Raw genomic sequence first — 15402 nt, forward strand, 5'->3', positions numbered from 1 at the left:
CTTTCACAAAAGAGTCTTTCAAATCAGCTCATCGTCATAATGAAGTGATAAAGAATGCATGCGTTATACATAAGAAATGAACTGCAGTTTGACATTGCATTTTAAATTGACTGCAGGGAATTGACCTCAACCCTAAAAAAGTGCAATCAAAGAGGAGGGAATCAGCTTAGTCACAGCAGGGTTGGACACATTCACATATTAGTTGAGTAGTGGGGGAGGTTTCAGAAAGAGAATATCAAGAAGGGCAACATGGGAAGAAATATGCCTTCTCCTCCTTATCACTCACCACACTCGCAAAATGATGTATTTATATTTGATCACTATCGGAATTAGTAGCATGAAAGCATCATAATGCATGTCACATAACCAAAGAAGAAAAAAAGAGAAGATAATTCACTACGGGAAATTAATCCATAATTAATATCAATTAAAATTAATTCCACACAGCGAGCAGCGGCATAAGATCAGAAATCAGACGACAATGACACGGCCGACCTCCTGACGTAAAGCCGGCGGATATTGCCGAGCACACGAACGCCGAACTGAACAAGTCCAAGACATCAACTCACATTATGCATATTAGCACGCGCTGCAAATCTTTTTTTTAATTTGATAAAGTGACGCAGTAATTCCCGGCATCTGCACTCTCGGGGGAACGGACCCTTTGGGAGGAGACGCTGTGGTTCAGAGCTGCCGCCAACAAGGACAGGAGGCCCCATGCTTCCACCTGTAAGGGAAAGTTTGGAGGTCCAAACACAATGATTTACTCCCAAAAAAGATATTAATAGTTGGTAAGAGACTGTAATAGTTTTATTGCAGAGTTCTGCCTACATACATGCAGGTTACGGTGCGGTGACTGCCCTCTTCTTCCTGAACACCACAACTGTATAGGACACCACGGAGTTAATTACAGCTGCTAACAACCGCGGCGCGCGCCCATCTGTCCGTCCTCCTTGCCTCATCAGTCGGGACGGCCCGCGTGAAGCCGCCTGTAATCGGATCAGGCGGTGACTGGGTGACTGGGGCTTCTGCATCCAACCATCACTCCATCCTACTGCTAGCAACATCTGCGTCATGTGGAGAACCGTGTGCATGCTGCGAAAGAGACAGACTAATGTGATGATGTGTGTGTGTGTGTGGGGGGGGGGGAGGGGGGGGGGGAGGGGTGTGTATACAGCCCTCCATTTATAGTACACCAACAGGTCCTGTGTGGCTTTGAACCGCCTGTGATGTATGTGTCACCTTCATGGTGAAGGAGACGTCATGTTCAAAAGGCAACCGATGATACGAGGGCTGAAAACGTTTTTAGGTCTTATAATACCTTCTTCAGTGATGTATTGTTTCTTCAGTCAGCATACAATTATATAGGCAATGATAAATAATTTGCAATGACCAAACGAAGGGAGATTTATAAAAGCTGCACTGCCTAACATCGTTATTACAAAGACGGCTTGAATAAAACATCACATGCGTCCATTTTCTACAAAAAAGGGCAAATATCATTAGATGCTGTTAAGCTAATTACATGGAAGAAAGAACAAAAAACAGAAGGAGAGGAGAAGTGGAGAGGAAGAGAAGAAGACAAGAGAGGAGGAGAAGATAAAGGAGACGAGGAGAGGAGTACATGGTCATTCTAGAGCACCTTTATAGATTTAGCTGGGCCTCCAACCCGGTGCCCATTGCTTCAGTGTCATTTATCATCGTGTCATTATTGAGTCAGAATCTAACAGCTCTAATCTAACGGCCTCCCTTTCTGGGGCAGTGTGCTACAGGGGAAGCAGCGCAAAGTCAAAGCCGAACAGAATGCACTCGGATTATCTCCCACTTGACAGAGGAGCGCGAGAGAGGGCGCGTCGTGGAGATTAGGTGCGCCGAGATAACCGCGGCGCACGGGTTGCTGTGCGGCCACGTACGCGCTCCCCGCCTAGTTAAAAAAAAAAAAAAAAAAGGGCTCTGCAGCCACTCACATCCCGCCTGCCACAGCCGGGGCCTGATCCATCCCCGCTTGGACCCGAACGTCTCATTGGCATTCAGTGACATGCCTGCAGCGAGCGGCGAGGGGAAAGCTTGGCGCTAGCTCGCCGCTATTAAGATTCTACAAAGCCAGCCGTTCCCCTGCCGCCACGAGCACATAGAGAATCACACAGCCGAGGAATAATAATAATAATACACAAAAGGAATAGCTGGCAAAGGGACGACCTGGAACCGCTATAGGCCAGCCATTCACGGGGACAAGAAACGGAGACGGGAAGGAGATTTTGGGGGTCAAATGTTCACATGGCAAAAATCAGCTAATGAAAATTGGATACTTCAAGTGGCTCAATCTCCAGTGCAAACGCGTAATCGCACAGGCCCCAGTTCCCCGCTTCCATCCCACCCTCTGTCATCTGCAAAGCCACACCGTGACCACTTCATGATGAGCTGTATTATTGGCGAGTCTCCCATCATGAAGCCACAGAGGCAGCCCCCCGTCCCCCCGTCTGCCTCACCGGCCCATCGCCCCTGCCTGTTTATGTCAGCCTATGAACATCCCCTCAGAATCCTAAGCTGCTTGCTAATCACCCTTTGAAAGAGCACACTAATTCAGATGTCAAGGCCCATTACCTGTGAGCTGTCTAGAGGTGACCCGAGCCTCCATCTTGCAGTGATAAACACCAGTCGGAGGATATAATGCACACCTGGATAATAGGAAAGTGGGGAGTGACACGCTGGCCAAGTGTGCAGTCGCTGAGGCAGGATGGGGATGGGGGGGCTGTGGTGTGCAGCAACCAGCCGTTGCATAAAGATAACGTCCTCCATGACGGCGTCGGGGCCAGTCAGCCGCCGTATGGCTGCCGTGCCCGTGGTGAAATGAACAAGGCGCTCAGGCCGAGGAGTGACTCCTCACCAGCCGTTCCCTCCGGTCTGCGCTCAGAGATGACGCTCAACCAAAAGATGGCCCGCAAAGCCTTCACACACACACACATTCAGTTTCATGCACTCTGGAGGGAGAGAGACAGCAGGAAAAGAGCAACAAAAAAAATTATATTAGGGATAAACACTCGTATTTTCAGCCGTATCACATATAGAGATCTTTTGGGGATTTTCAAGCGCCTGTTAAGATCCTATTTTGACGATTACAATTTTTTTGTGGTTTCCAAGGGATAAAGTGATAAGACTAAATCTTTTTTATTCTACTACTACTGCACTGAAGGGGGTTGCATGGCCGATACCTGGACAACTTTATTGTAGATATATAAACACGTTAAGAAAAGAGTGAGACATTTCTGTCACCTGCTCTGTGGTTGCATGTGTTTCTCGTCTGTGTAAACTGTGCTCCACCTCATTTTTGAGCGTTGAGTAAGCGTGGCATCCACGGGTAAACCTCTCAGTCTTTCATTAAGCGCTTTAAGGCTGCGGTTCCCAGGGGGCGGAGCCTCTGCCACCAGGGTGTGCACAGGTGTTCTGCATTAACTGATTGGGCTGTGATTTGTTTGTTTCTACACCTGCCATACCAGCTGAATCACATATGCTCTGATGAAGGACCGAAAGCTAAAAATAAAGTGTTCTCTGCATAGATGTAAGTGTGCGGATGTCTCTTCTAAAAAAAAACAAAAAAAAAACAAAAACAGGACAGACAGTTCACAGCCATCGTTCTAAGCAGAGAAAAGCAGAGAGAACAGTGGGTAATGAGGGCAAAAAGGATGCAGGTCAAAGCAAAAATAACCCTCTTTCTCCAGCTATTACTCCTCGTACATCAGCAGTGAGACACACCCACAGCTGGAAATTGTCTCCACTGCTAGAGCCCTATATACAGAACAAACAAGTGATGTTATGACCCCTCCTGATAAATCCATATTTACTGGGACGGGATTAGAATTAGTCATTTTATCGCAATATGAGCGCTAACAGGCATTTAAGACGACAACGGTCTTTAATTGGAACGGCGACTGAAGGAAGTGAAATCCCCCAGAACTGAAGAAAAGAAAAAGGACAATCAGTGAGAAAATTCAACATACTGCAAACAGCTAAATGCTATTTGTATAATTTTAGACAATGCAATTAGAGATGAAATGCTCTCATGTTGGAGATGCAACTTCCTATAAAAGAGCCAAGTAGACTTGATTTGAGTCCGAGTCTCCCTTACTCTCTCACACACACAAACACACACGCATTGCTCATTAAAGAATGCCACTATGACCTGTGTCCACCACACTCAGACGCCTCGCCACTTCCAGTCCTCATACTGTTGTAAAAGCTCTTATTAATTTCTTTTTCAATGCGAAAAACACTTTTTTCTATAGGTGGCCTGAGGATGAATTACATGAAGGATTTTCTTCCAGTTCATCGAACACACACACACACACACACACACACACACACACACACACACACACACACACAAGGCTGAACCCATTCACGCTCAGCTTTACCACCTTTTTGGTTTACTTGCTCGTGAGCAGAATGAGAGATAATGAAAAGACACGGTGTATGTCAAAGGCAAATTAATGCTTATTAGAAAATGCAATTCATATAGCGCCTTGAGGTGTTTGTTTGGAGTGCGCTGGAATCAACTGGAAGTCGTGGTCGTGGAGCCGTTCCACGCATCTCCCTTACCACCGAGCATGAGCCCAGCCGACATCCGTGAAGCCAACATGCACGCACGGTTCCCGTCTACGTGTCAATCATCATGAACACACTTCTAATCAGTTTCAACTCCAAACCACCTCATCATGCGGCCTTGCTTCCTCGCAGGTGCTGCTGGAGTGTGCGAAAAGAGCATTCGCCGACATGATTCGAGTGGCAATAATGAGAGTGTGCCGGGGACCGGGAGGAGCCCTGCTATGCTTTGAGACTGTAGCCTACCACTTTGCTCTAATATGCCCAGCTATCAGACACACACACATACACACAGTATCACCAGTGGAGTATCCAGCTCTAGTATAGATGAATTATTGAGGACTTGTAGGGTTGGGAGCAACTTTACGCTAGTTTGTTTTGTAGTCGCATTACCCCCTCCTCCCCCTGCCCCCACAAATACACTGCAGGGCATGAGAGAGTGAGCTCCCAACAGGATGCTACGAGACGTTGGCAGCTCTGCTTTGCAATAGCATTCTGGGAAATTGCTGCAGTAATGCAATGCAATGTAATGCAATGCAAAAAGTGATTATTGCGAGTCTTGATATCTTACTTTACAAAAAGGAGTTGTTTCTGAAGCAGTTCAACATGAAATCCAATAAATGAAGTTGACTTCTGAACTTTTGCTAATCATATCACACAGTGATACAGTGTACTTTAAGACTGTGTGTGTGTGTGTGTGTGTGTGTGTGTGTGTGTGTGTGTGTGTGTGTGTGTGTGTGTGTGTGTGTGTGTGTGTGTGTGTGTGGTAGTAGCACTTCACTGCAAGCCTGACAGCTGCCTCAGGCACACACAGAAGATGCTTGATGGGAGTCACAGAGGACAAACAAGCTGTACATCAACAAAATGCTTTGTAGGATGATATAGCGAGAGGCCAAACAGATACAAAAAGCATGGAGTGCTTACAAAGAATGAAAGAAAATGGACGGAAACATATACATGGCCTCCTTTCCACCTATTAGTATTTAAAGCTGGGGGCAGGGAGTTTATTTTTCCTGTTATTGGCCAATATTACAACATTGTCAGACTCTGTTTATCTCCTTTTTGTGGGGTTGCTCTGGAGTGTAGGCAGTTGCTGCCAATGCTGTAATAGCAACTTTTCCTGCCGGATATCTCGTTGTTGAATCAGACTTTCACCGCCCCCTCTCTGAGATGACCTGTGATTGGCCAAAGTCTCCCGTCACAGGATAGATTTTCTAAAGCCTGACAACAGAGTTAAGAGGGGCCACTCAGACCACTTAAATAACAATTTGCTGGAAGGTTATTACGTCATTTTTGACCAATGACGGCAGGTTTTAACTGCTTACCCCACCTTTAAGTACTTAAAAAAACGGTGCTTGACAGGTTTTACAGGCGAGATATTTTCAACTGGGGTTTGCTTCAGGGCCTCCCTCATTTGTTGCACAATGAACAGGGGAGGGAGCATGGAGAGCGGCAGGCGGAGAATATCTAGGGACGGAGAGACACTAATTGCTAATTGTCATGCTCTGATGCTGTGGCAACAGTCTTGCATTTACAGCTTGACAGTATTCCTCAAGTGGCGCGGCAACACAAACAAGCCCACGCTGGCTGCTGAGCGTGTGACATGCCACGCCTGTGTTAACACAACAAGTGTTTGTGTCGGCGTTTCTCATGGGGGTCAACTGTCAAATACAAAGCACCGGCTTGGAGTAAGCTTTCGTTAAAATGGTTGTTCCCAGTTCATCCTCATCAACCTTGTCTGTATGATATCTTTTTTTTTTTTTAATTCTCATTTTCCCGGCGCTTAGGAAATGATCGTGGTTTGGGTTATATTATGTACGTTTTTTTTTTTTTTTTTTACTGAAATAGTTGAAGTACATTAGGTACGCAACATAAGTAAGATAATATAAGTCAACATTGACTCTTGTTTTCACACCGGACATGAACGGTGGTCTCCTGGGTGATAATTATGTTCGTTTGACCTTTTCCATCCACCCAAACCTCCTCCATTGACGGGCAGTTGTGAGTGGAAATCGTTTGCTTTATTGGCACACAATGATAACTCTGTCAACAGTAACAGCAGACATGGTATCTGCCGAAATGAAGGTTTCTGTTCAGCGATTTTGTATTATTGTGGTGGGAAGTTGGGGAAAACAGAGCAACCTAAACCACGACTGCATGCTTTAAGAATTGGTCAGCACTAATATATATTTAAAGCACCAGTACGGTTTAGGTTGAAGCTCTTATACACACAGTGAAGGCACAGCAGCGTGTGAAATAAATTGTGCCTGATGCAATATCCTCTGTTTTTATTTCATATAAGTGTTGGCTAGAGGTTTGCCTCATACTCTGTGTTACCTACATTGTTAAATATTAATGAGGCACAATACCACCTTCAGTGTATTGGGTTTACTGTAATAATGTGTATTTCTTTATTGTCTCGCCAGTTGGCACCAATGAGATTGCGAATTCCTTTCTCCAAGGGAGCGCCAGTAGTAGCATGCATGTGCAACAGTGCAGTTAAAAATTAACAAAGAGTGCACAAACGTAGCTACACCAGCACCAAACTGTCAATAATCCAAAAGCAGAGCAGCAGCAGCATCATCAGTGCCCAAGCCCCAACAGATCGGAGCAAATCGAAACATAACCGGCGTCTAATTGAATCTGAATCAAAGAAAAACACTCGACGTTCAAATTACTTTGTTATGAATCCCACGCCAGAGGACTTGCAGCGGCGGACGTGATGGTTCTCCTGCTCCGTTTAGCCGATTGTCAGAAGCATCTCCAAGGCGAGAGAACAGATGTCTGCAGTTATTTGACCGGGCCTCTCTGGGCCGCTCTATTCCCACACTCACTCTCAATCCCCCATTTTTTATTTTATTTTTTCCCCTCCTGCAGCCAACGACAAATCTCTTTGCACTGACAAAGCGCCTCCTGTCGAGAGGATGATTCCATTGAGAGGCACTTCCTGATATGAGAGGTGCATTAATGTGATTAACCCACGCACACTATTGCCGTTTGATACGGGGGCTTAGGGGCTCATGTCACTCGCTATTCTTCTCTATTGGCATGATCCGCAGGTAATAGAAAATATGATGATGTGTGAGCAGGAGAAGGCAACTCAAAATATCATCTAGAGTAGGCAACAAAATGTTAGCAATTGCACAAACCACTGGGCACTTATACAAACTAGGGCCGGGGCGACATGGCTAAAATGTTCAAATGATATTCCACTGCAAATATTTCGCATCAGATCTCCAGAGAAATGTGTGCTTGCTTGATGTTATCATTTAAGGCGACCGCAATTATGCATCACGATATCTCAATAAAGGATTTCAATTCCATTGAAGAGGCGATAAATTAACATGTTGAATTATTGCTCAGCCCGAATACAAACTGTCCGCGGTTCGAATAATAAAAGTTCAAAAAAGGTAAGAAAACCCGCCTCTGAAAATCCCAGGAAAAGATGAATTATGCCAGTCCGCTGATTTAATATCTCTTCGTCATATCACCGACAATCATCAATAAAGATAAAATGACGATCATCTTTCATTAAAAGATGCTATTACACCCGAAGGCGTTTGAGTATTTCAATTAATTGTAATTATCGTTAAACACACCTGTGACCTCGGTGATATTTCACATTAAATATCATAAAACCAATGCCAACTGTCTGAGCTGTAAAAGCAGGGTGCACACGTCTTGAAAAAAATGACACATGCGTGTCATACATTCACACAGCTGATATGAATCGTTAAAAAAAAGGCAAATGACAGCTGGCTCGGCTGTGTGCTGCATTGAGGGATGATTCATTTGATGAGAGACTCATCATCCATTCAGCGGCTCACAAACGGCCACAGGTTGTATGTATGTTTTGATTCCACATTGATTGGAGCTGCAAACATATACAGGAGAAACAGGAGAGAGGAAAAAAAAATAACCGAGCAGCGGAAAAGGGATTCTGGGACGCCATTCATGAACCTTTTCATCAGGCGTCTTTAGCTGGGGGTATGGCGGCAGAAATAGATCCCTCTGCCGAGCACAGAGCTTTTAATAGAGGCCTCTTCTCCGGCTTAATCAAAAGATACCGGGGAAGAAATGGGCACATTCACCTCACTGAGTATTGTGAAGTCTTGGCGTGGGCTCGGTGCGAACTTCTTCACTTCAAAAAAGGTATGCAACGCATGCAAGGCTGTATCCATGGGAGAGAAAGCCTGGCAGCCCGGGGGGAATATATATATATATATATATATACGATGCGCCAGAAGCAGCAGAAAACTAAGTGAAGTGCTGTGTGCGACTCTTTCAGCTCACATTCCCTTCGATCAATGGCTGAGATAGATAATAGCCTCCATAGAGACTTGCATCTTACATCCTGTCTCTCTCTATCCACGCCTCAAATCCCCCATTTATGCGTTTTTGCATCTCTGCATGGTCTCCGTCTTCCTCCCTCCTCCCAGCCGCCAGCAGCAGCAGCAACGCGGGATGCCGACCAGCTCAAGAGCACAAGAGGATCCTGGGAAGAGAAGGGGGGTGGGGTGGGGGGGGGTTCCATCTGGCAGACCCAGAGAGCCTGTCCGTCGCTGCCGGGCCGCCGTCATGTCATCGCAGATTCCCCGGGCCTCCTGCTAACAGCTGATCCTCTAGGCCCGCTGCCTCCATCAGCGTGGAGAAAATCCACTCGCTAACTCAATTATGCACAAGGTGTGAATTAAACATGAGGCTGTCACACAGGAACGTACACACACACACACACACTCCCACACACACACACTCAATATGTAATCATACAATGTAACAACCCCATCTGTATGCGGACGCCGGGGGGGATTTGTGAGGCAAGCAGGGCGATGAAGAGCGGATCCACGGCGGCTGCATCGTCACGTATATACGGCTGAAACACAACATGGACGTGGAGGCCAGACAGGTGAGAGGAACAGGTGATGATGAATTTTGCCGTCTTCGCCACCTATTACTTCCCTACGAGCTTTAAAGAGAGCCACACACAAAAAAAAACGAGCCTCATGTGGGAGTTAAGCCTGGAGCCGATTTTCTCCCCATCTCTCTTTATGCCTCTCTCTCCCTCTGTTTCTTTGTGTCTCTCGCTCTCTCTCATTCCTCCATGCCCTTTATTAATCATCCTTGGTTAGTGGGGCAGGGAGCGTGGTGTTAGGAGCTCTGGGGAGTGTAGAGCCGACACACACACACACACACACACACACACACACACACACAGGCAAACATATTCCCTTTCATCTCTTGTTTGCTTACAAAAGATATCAAAATCAATAACATTTATACAAACATTTTAAAAAGCAATGCCAGATAGCTCCTGGTAATGACTACACACACCAGACGTAGGCTTGTGCCACACACACACACACACATACACACATACACACACACAGCTGATTTTCAGGGATCCTGGCCTCACGTTCTGGGACTCAGCTGCTCCCGCTGTGACCTTTTTTTGAACGGCTTCAGTTGTTGTGGAGGACATTCCAGCTCCGGCATACAAAGCACCGTGTGGCCATCTCCCTCACAGCCACACACAACTGTACCTCCTCACAGCCATTAAACCCCTTCACCTGAATCCACATCCAGCAGCAGCAGCAGCAGCACGCCATCACAGCTATTAGACCTCATTATCGGGGCGTTTGGATGTTGCAGCCAGCATCCTTGGAGTGCTGGACAACGGGGTACAGTGCAGCGGAAACCAAATGGGAAGCACAGTATATAATAATGGAGACTGAATAATGGAGGATGTAATTAGTTCCCATTTATATGCATGTAAGTGCACTTAGACTGGAAGGCTCCGACTGGGCTACATGCCATCATTACCATTATCACTATTCGATCTCCCTGAGAAAGTGGTGAGAGAATTGTCCCATTATGTTCGATGTGTTTGGGGACAGTAGGAGGTTTACAGTCAAAGTCACTTTATTCACCTTTATATATGAGTTACATAAGGAGGGAGACTGGAGGATTTTGATTTGAGGATGTTTGTCTCGACTTGATCACAGACTGGCACTAATGGGTGCCAGTGTCTCTCTCCATCGTGGATCATCATGGGTTGGGTTCGGTGCATGCAACATATCAAAATATTTCAAACAGAGGTCATGTGACACAGCAGAGGTGGGGGGGGGGGGGGGGGGGGGGGGGGGGGGGGGGTGTAAAGGAAAGGGGACGCACCTGGTTTCACCGTCTTCAAGCGAATCGGCTCCCGAAAGTGGCGGATGACAGCCAGGGTGTCGCGGTTTGTAAGTCCACTGACGGGCGTCCCGTTCACCTCCAGCAGCACGTCCCCGTAGTACGGCAGCTTCCCGACGTGACACACCAGCACGTCCAGCTTCATCTGGCCCAGGTACGGGAACTGTCCCAGCTCCGCTCCGCCGAGGATCTCCACCACGGTGCCAAAGTCCCCCAAGTTCCCCCATGACACCGCGCACTCCACCACTTTGCCGGACCAGTGTTTCTTCTTCTTCAGCGTCCTGGACATGGTTACTCCCTCTTTTTTTTTCTTCTTCTTCTTCTTCTTTTTTGGGGAGGGGAACAACTGGCGATCGAACTGGTTACCTCGGTGTGCTGTTGTTAAATGGACGCGACGTGACGCGGCCTAATAAACCCTCCTGAGTGATTCTCTCGACCTGCTGCTGCTGCTGCTGGGGATTTCATCTTCCTGACATTTAGGAGGCCGGTTTTCACCCCGCGAATCCGCCGCTGAGGTGTGTCATCCCGCGGGTTGGTGCGCGCAGTTCAGCCGGGTTGCGATAATTCCGAGCGCGCTCCCTGTGCGTAAAAACCAAGGAGAGTTGACAGCGGCGAGACAAACAAAAAAACACACACACACAAAAAACAGGTTCCACTCTCTTCAACCGCTCGCTTTCTCTCCCGGGGTGCGATCCAAAACGTAAACAGAGAGTATTTCACTCAGTGTCTGCCGCCTGAAACGTAGTGCGTCAACGAGCGAGCCACTCGTACCTGTGGGCAGGCGGAGGAGAGACGGGCGGCACCGGCGAGCCCCGGTTGGCGGTTGCTGCTGCGGTTGAGATCCAGCCCCGCGGTGACTGAGCCGACAGACATCTGCGAGCGTTTTGTTCCGCTACAGGTTTGAACACACCTGGCACCGCCAGGAGAGCCGTTGCCAAAAGCCTCCCGGAACGCCCCTTTTTTACGCTCAAGCAGCCGCGGCGGCGCTTTTGGAGACGCCGCACGCGGGCGCCCCCCTGCGGTGGGATGCGGTACTACATGGCATCGTAATGTAATAATATGTTCACTGTTATTTATTGTCATTTTAGTCCCTGTTTAAAATAAACAACAGCGTGTATCTGCGATTATTTATATATATATATATATATATATATATATATAATTATTTTTTAAAGCATGGCTTGCATATGAGGTAGAATAGGTGTAACAAGTAAGACTAAATACAAATACACAGAGCATGTAATCCTAATAATAAGCGTGCAGAACAAATTACAACTCATTAACACACTTCATTTGCACACAGTGAGGTAGGAATTCTTGTAGAAGGCAATCATTCTGGTTGAACGTGCGTAGGATACGCGTCTCCACAGCGCCACCTACTGACGCACACGGAGACATCAAAAACAATGTACTGCTGCGGTTCAGCCCTCCTTTTGACACGCACGCACGCGCACACACGCACGCACACGCGCCTCAACCGCGTTTGTCTGTGCGTGAGCTCCAAAGGGTGTTACGCGTTCATTATTATTATTAATTAGTATGATTTCCCCTTGTGGGACTAATAAGGGATTTCAAATAAAAGTAAGGGATTTAAATTACATTAAAAAAATATGTATATATAAATATATATTACATTTAATTGTTTGTCCCATTATTTATGCAGAAGAATTAATGAAAAGTAGCTTTAGCGTTCATGGATTTATTAGCATTCATGTAGGTCTGCTGCAGACTATTTGACTTTTAATTAAAAAATGTTAAAAAACACTCACATACGTGCAAACCTCCACGTTTCCTGGCCCCGAGTGCGGCATATAGAGAGAAGAGCTCCTTTATGTTGGTTTCCTGATCAACGACATGGATGAGCTGAACACTCCAGCATGAGGCTAAACTGAAGTGGTGTTTTTAAGTGTGACTTAATTGCGCGTTTGTAAATGTCACTGCACCTGAGGAGATTACTGCATGGCTGTTTCTCACAGCATGTTATAAATGATGCGCCGTTTGCCTTTTTGCCCCTAAAAGACCCCCAACCCTCCCTCCTCTGATACAGGCATGATGGATTCTGACTACATGGCCGTGTTGACTCACGGGACAGTCATATGTCATCGCCCTGTAGTCGAGTTAATTAACTTTCCAAGAGAGAAACACATTGTCTGTAGTATTTATGAACAGCAGCAGCAGGATTTGCTGTTCTCTGTGCTGTGATGCATTAGAGGCCTGTGTGTAAATACAGAGACGCACGGGCTGAATAATGCATCTCCTTCTGGAGGATGATGAACTATGTATGTATCGGATCCAAAACACACTGCTGACTCTCAAAGAGCTTTTACGCACAGTCCGATTCCACTGGTGTCGTGTTCACAGGAACTTTTATAGAAATTAGGTTTTTTTTCTTCACGCCAAGACTGATGATGGACCATGGGTTTATAGGTCCATACATATTAGCGGGCTTTGTGCTGGCTTGACACGACTAAATCCAGATTATAGATGGCTTGGCCTTTTAAATCGTTCCATCTTTGTGCTTGGAAATCGTGTTTTGGTTAAGACCCCTCCCTAGAATTACATGTAGCCTAAATACAATCCTGCAAGAACTTTTTCTCCCATTTTTCTTTAAGCCCATCACAGAAATCGAAAAAAATCGGCGAAGAGGAAATTAACTATTTGGATGTTTGATCAAATGTGACAAAAACAACAAAATATGTGCTTCAAGAGTGTGAGCACTATAATCTTCATTGGGTGTCTTTGGCTTTTGAACAAAACAAAACACTCCAAATATGTCATGGTGAGAACATTCAAGAAGAAAAAAATATAATAATCCTAGCAGAGTTATCAGAATTCATGTTTAATGTCAGAGTAATGGCTACGTAACAAAAAAAGGGCTCTTTAGACATGCTTTACAAGGACGTACAGGTAAACAAGGTTAAACAAAAATAAGACTGAAGACAAAATGCAAAACTTCAACGATACAAAAAAAGTTTATAAAAAAGCAGCATTGGATATTGCCAGAGCATTTACTGCTTAACTTTGGTATAAAGTCATAAAGGACGTTCGGAGGATAAAACAATGCTGATGCACATTGTGTTTTGCCGCGTCGGCAGAAAATATTGAACAGTGAATCGATGTGTGTCTCGACAAGTAGCTCAATTAGGATGACTGATCACTGCAAGTTCTGAACTGAATTTCGCAAAAATCGCTCAAAAAGAAGGGGATGAAATTGCCCAACAGTCAGAAAACATCAAGACAACAAAGATCTGCTTCCATATCTGCACGTACCACGAGACAAAACATACATGAGTCAACTTGGAGCAGCAGTGACACAACGCAACAATAACTTGTATTACCAGGTTACATTTTGCGACTTTAAGCCGCCACACATTCGCTCTAGACGATTCACTTCTCAGCGTTACTGACAGTTTAGTGTCTGAACTCAATACGGTCGAACACTCGGGAGAGAAAAAAGGGAAAATCTTCTCTTGGTCTTAAAACAAAAAAAGAGCAGAATGTAGAAGTACCGATTATCAACGTGACGGAAGTGACAATGACAAACGCAAACGTTCTCACTCGGCCTGTTTTGAAACTAAGGCAACAGTCCTGGAATGAACCCACCCTTCATGAAGGTTTGGGTGAAACTGTTAGAAAGGTGTCGCCGTCATGGGCATGAACGGGTGCACACAAACCAATTGAAGCACCTGTCAATTCAAAAGTAGACAGACTACAGCCTCCAAAATCACAAAAACATTTACATGGACAGTTTTAGAAACCTGGTTGGATTTACCGCCGGGCTGCTGCATGGTGAGCCGGATAAACCAGCAACTGGAGTGTTCATTTGTGTTTTCTGAGTCAAAACCGACGCCGACTTTCAAGTGCAATCAAGAGGATTTTTTTTTTTTTGAAGGGAAACTCATCGAACTCAATTAAACAAGGCCACGTACTTTTACATGAGGCATTTAAATGTTCAAATCTTCAAAGCAACTAACTTACAGTTGGCTGAAACTTGTTTTTCCCATCTTTCAGTCAGGAGCAAAATAACCTCACCTCAAGAAGAGGTGTTTGGCTACTGAACAAACAGGTAATAAATGCTGAGTCAATAAGGGCTTAACATGAATAAGCTTAAAATGACTGCAGCTCAAACCTCTCTGCAAACGGACGAGTCGGACATGGAATTTAATAGATTACCAGCCTTATGTACAAATACATATAAAACAATACATTCTCATTTTTTCACAGTCCCAAGTGAAAACCTAGGCTAAATCAATATCTACAGAAGGATCAGGAACGTTTTGAGATAAAACTGTGATGATAAATCCTCACAATGTAAAACGGCATGCACACTGCACAATAAAGTTTACCACCATTAAATCAAGTGTGTGTGTGTGTATATATATATATATATATATATATATATATATATATATATATATACACACACACACACACACACATACACACAACATAATGTCACCTGACCGAGGTTACTGAGAATGCTTGTTAAATGTTAAAAAGGTCATCCGATAGACAACCTTTAGAAAATAGCCAGCAAAACCATGATTGTCACATGTGCAAAAAAATGTTACGCTTTCTACCCAAACTGCTCGTCATTTACGAAGACATGAAATG

General features: G+C 45.3%; 1 protein-coding gene across 1 annotated transcript in view; it reads right to left on the reverse strand.

The window, feature by feature from the left end:
* The window catches only part of magi3b (membrane associated guanylate kinase, WW and PDZ domain containing 3b), a gene marked incomplete at its 3' end in the record, with an annotated part of 119368 nt that extends 107860 nt beyond the window's left edge, over positions 1 to 11508 (reverse strand). Inside the window, exon 1 of the mRNA XM_079217630.1 lies at positions 10771 to 11508. Within this exon, the coding sequence (XP_079073756.1) occupies positions 10771 to 11077 (307 nt within the window). The 5' untranslated portion in view covers positions 11078 to 11508. The remainder of the gene's footprint in view (positions 1 to 10770) is intronic.
* Positions 11509 to 15402: the final 3894 nt, after the last annotated feature.

Source organism: Taurulus bubalis (genome assembly GCF_910589615.1).
Source record: "Taurulus bubalis genome assembly, chromosome: 5".
Classification (NCBI taxonomy): domain Eukaryota; kingdom Metazoa; phylum Chordata; class Actinopteri; order Perciformes; family Cottidae; genus Taurulus; species Taurulus bubalis.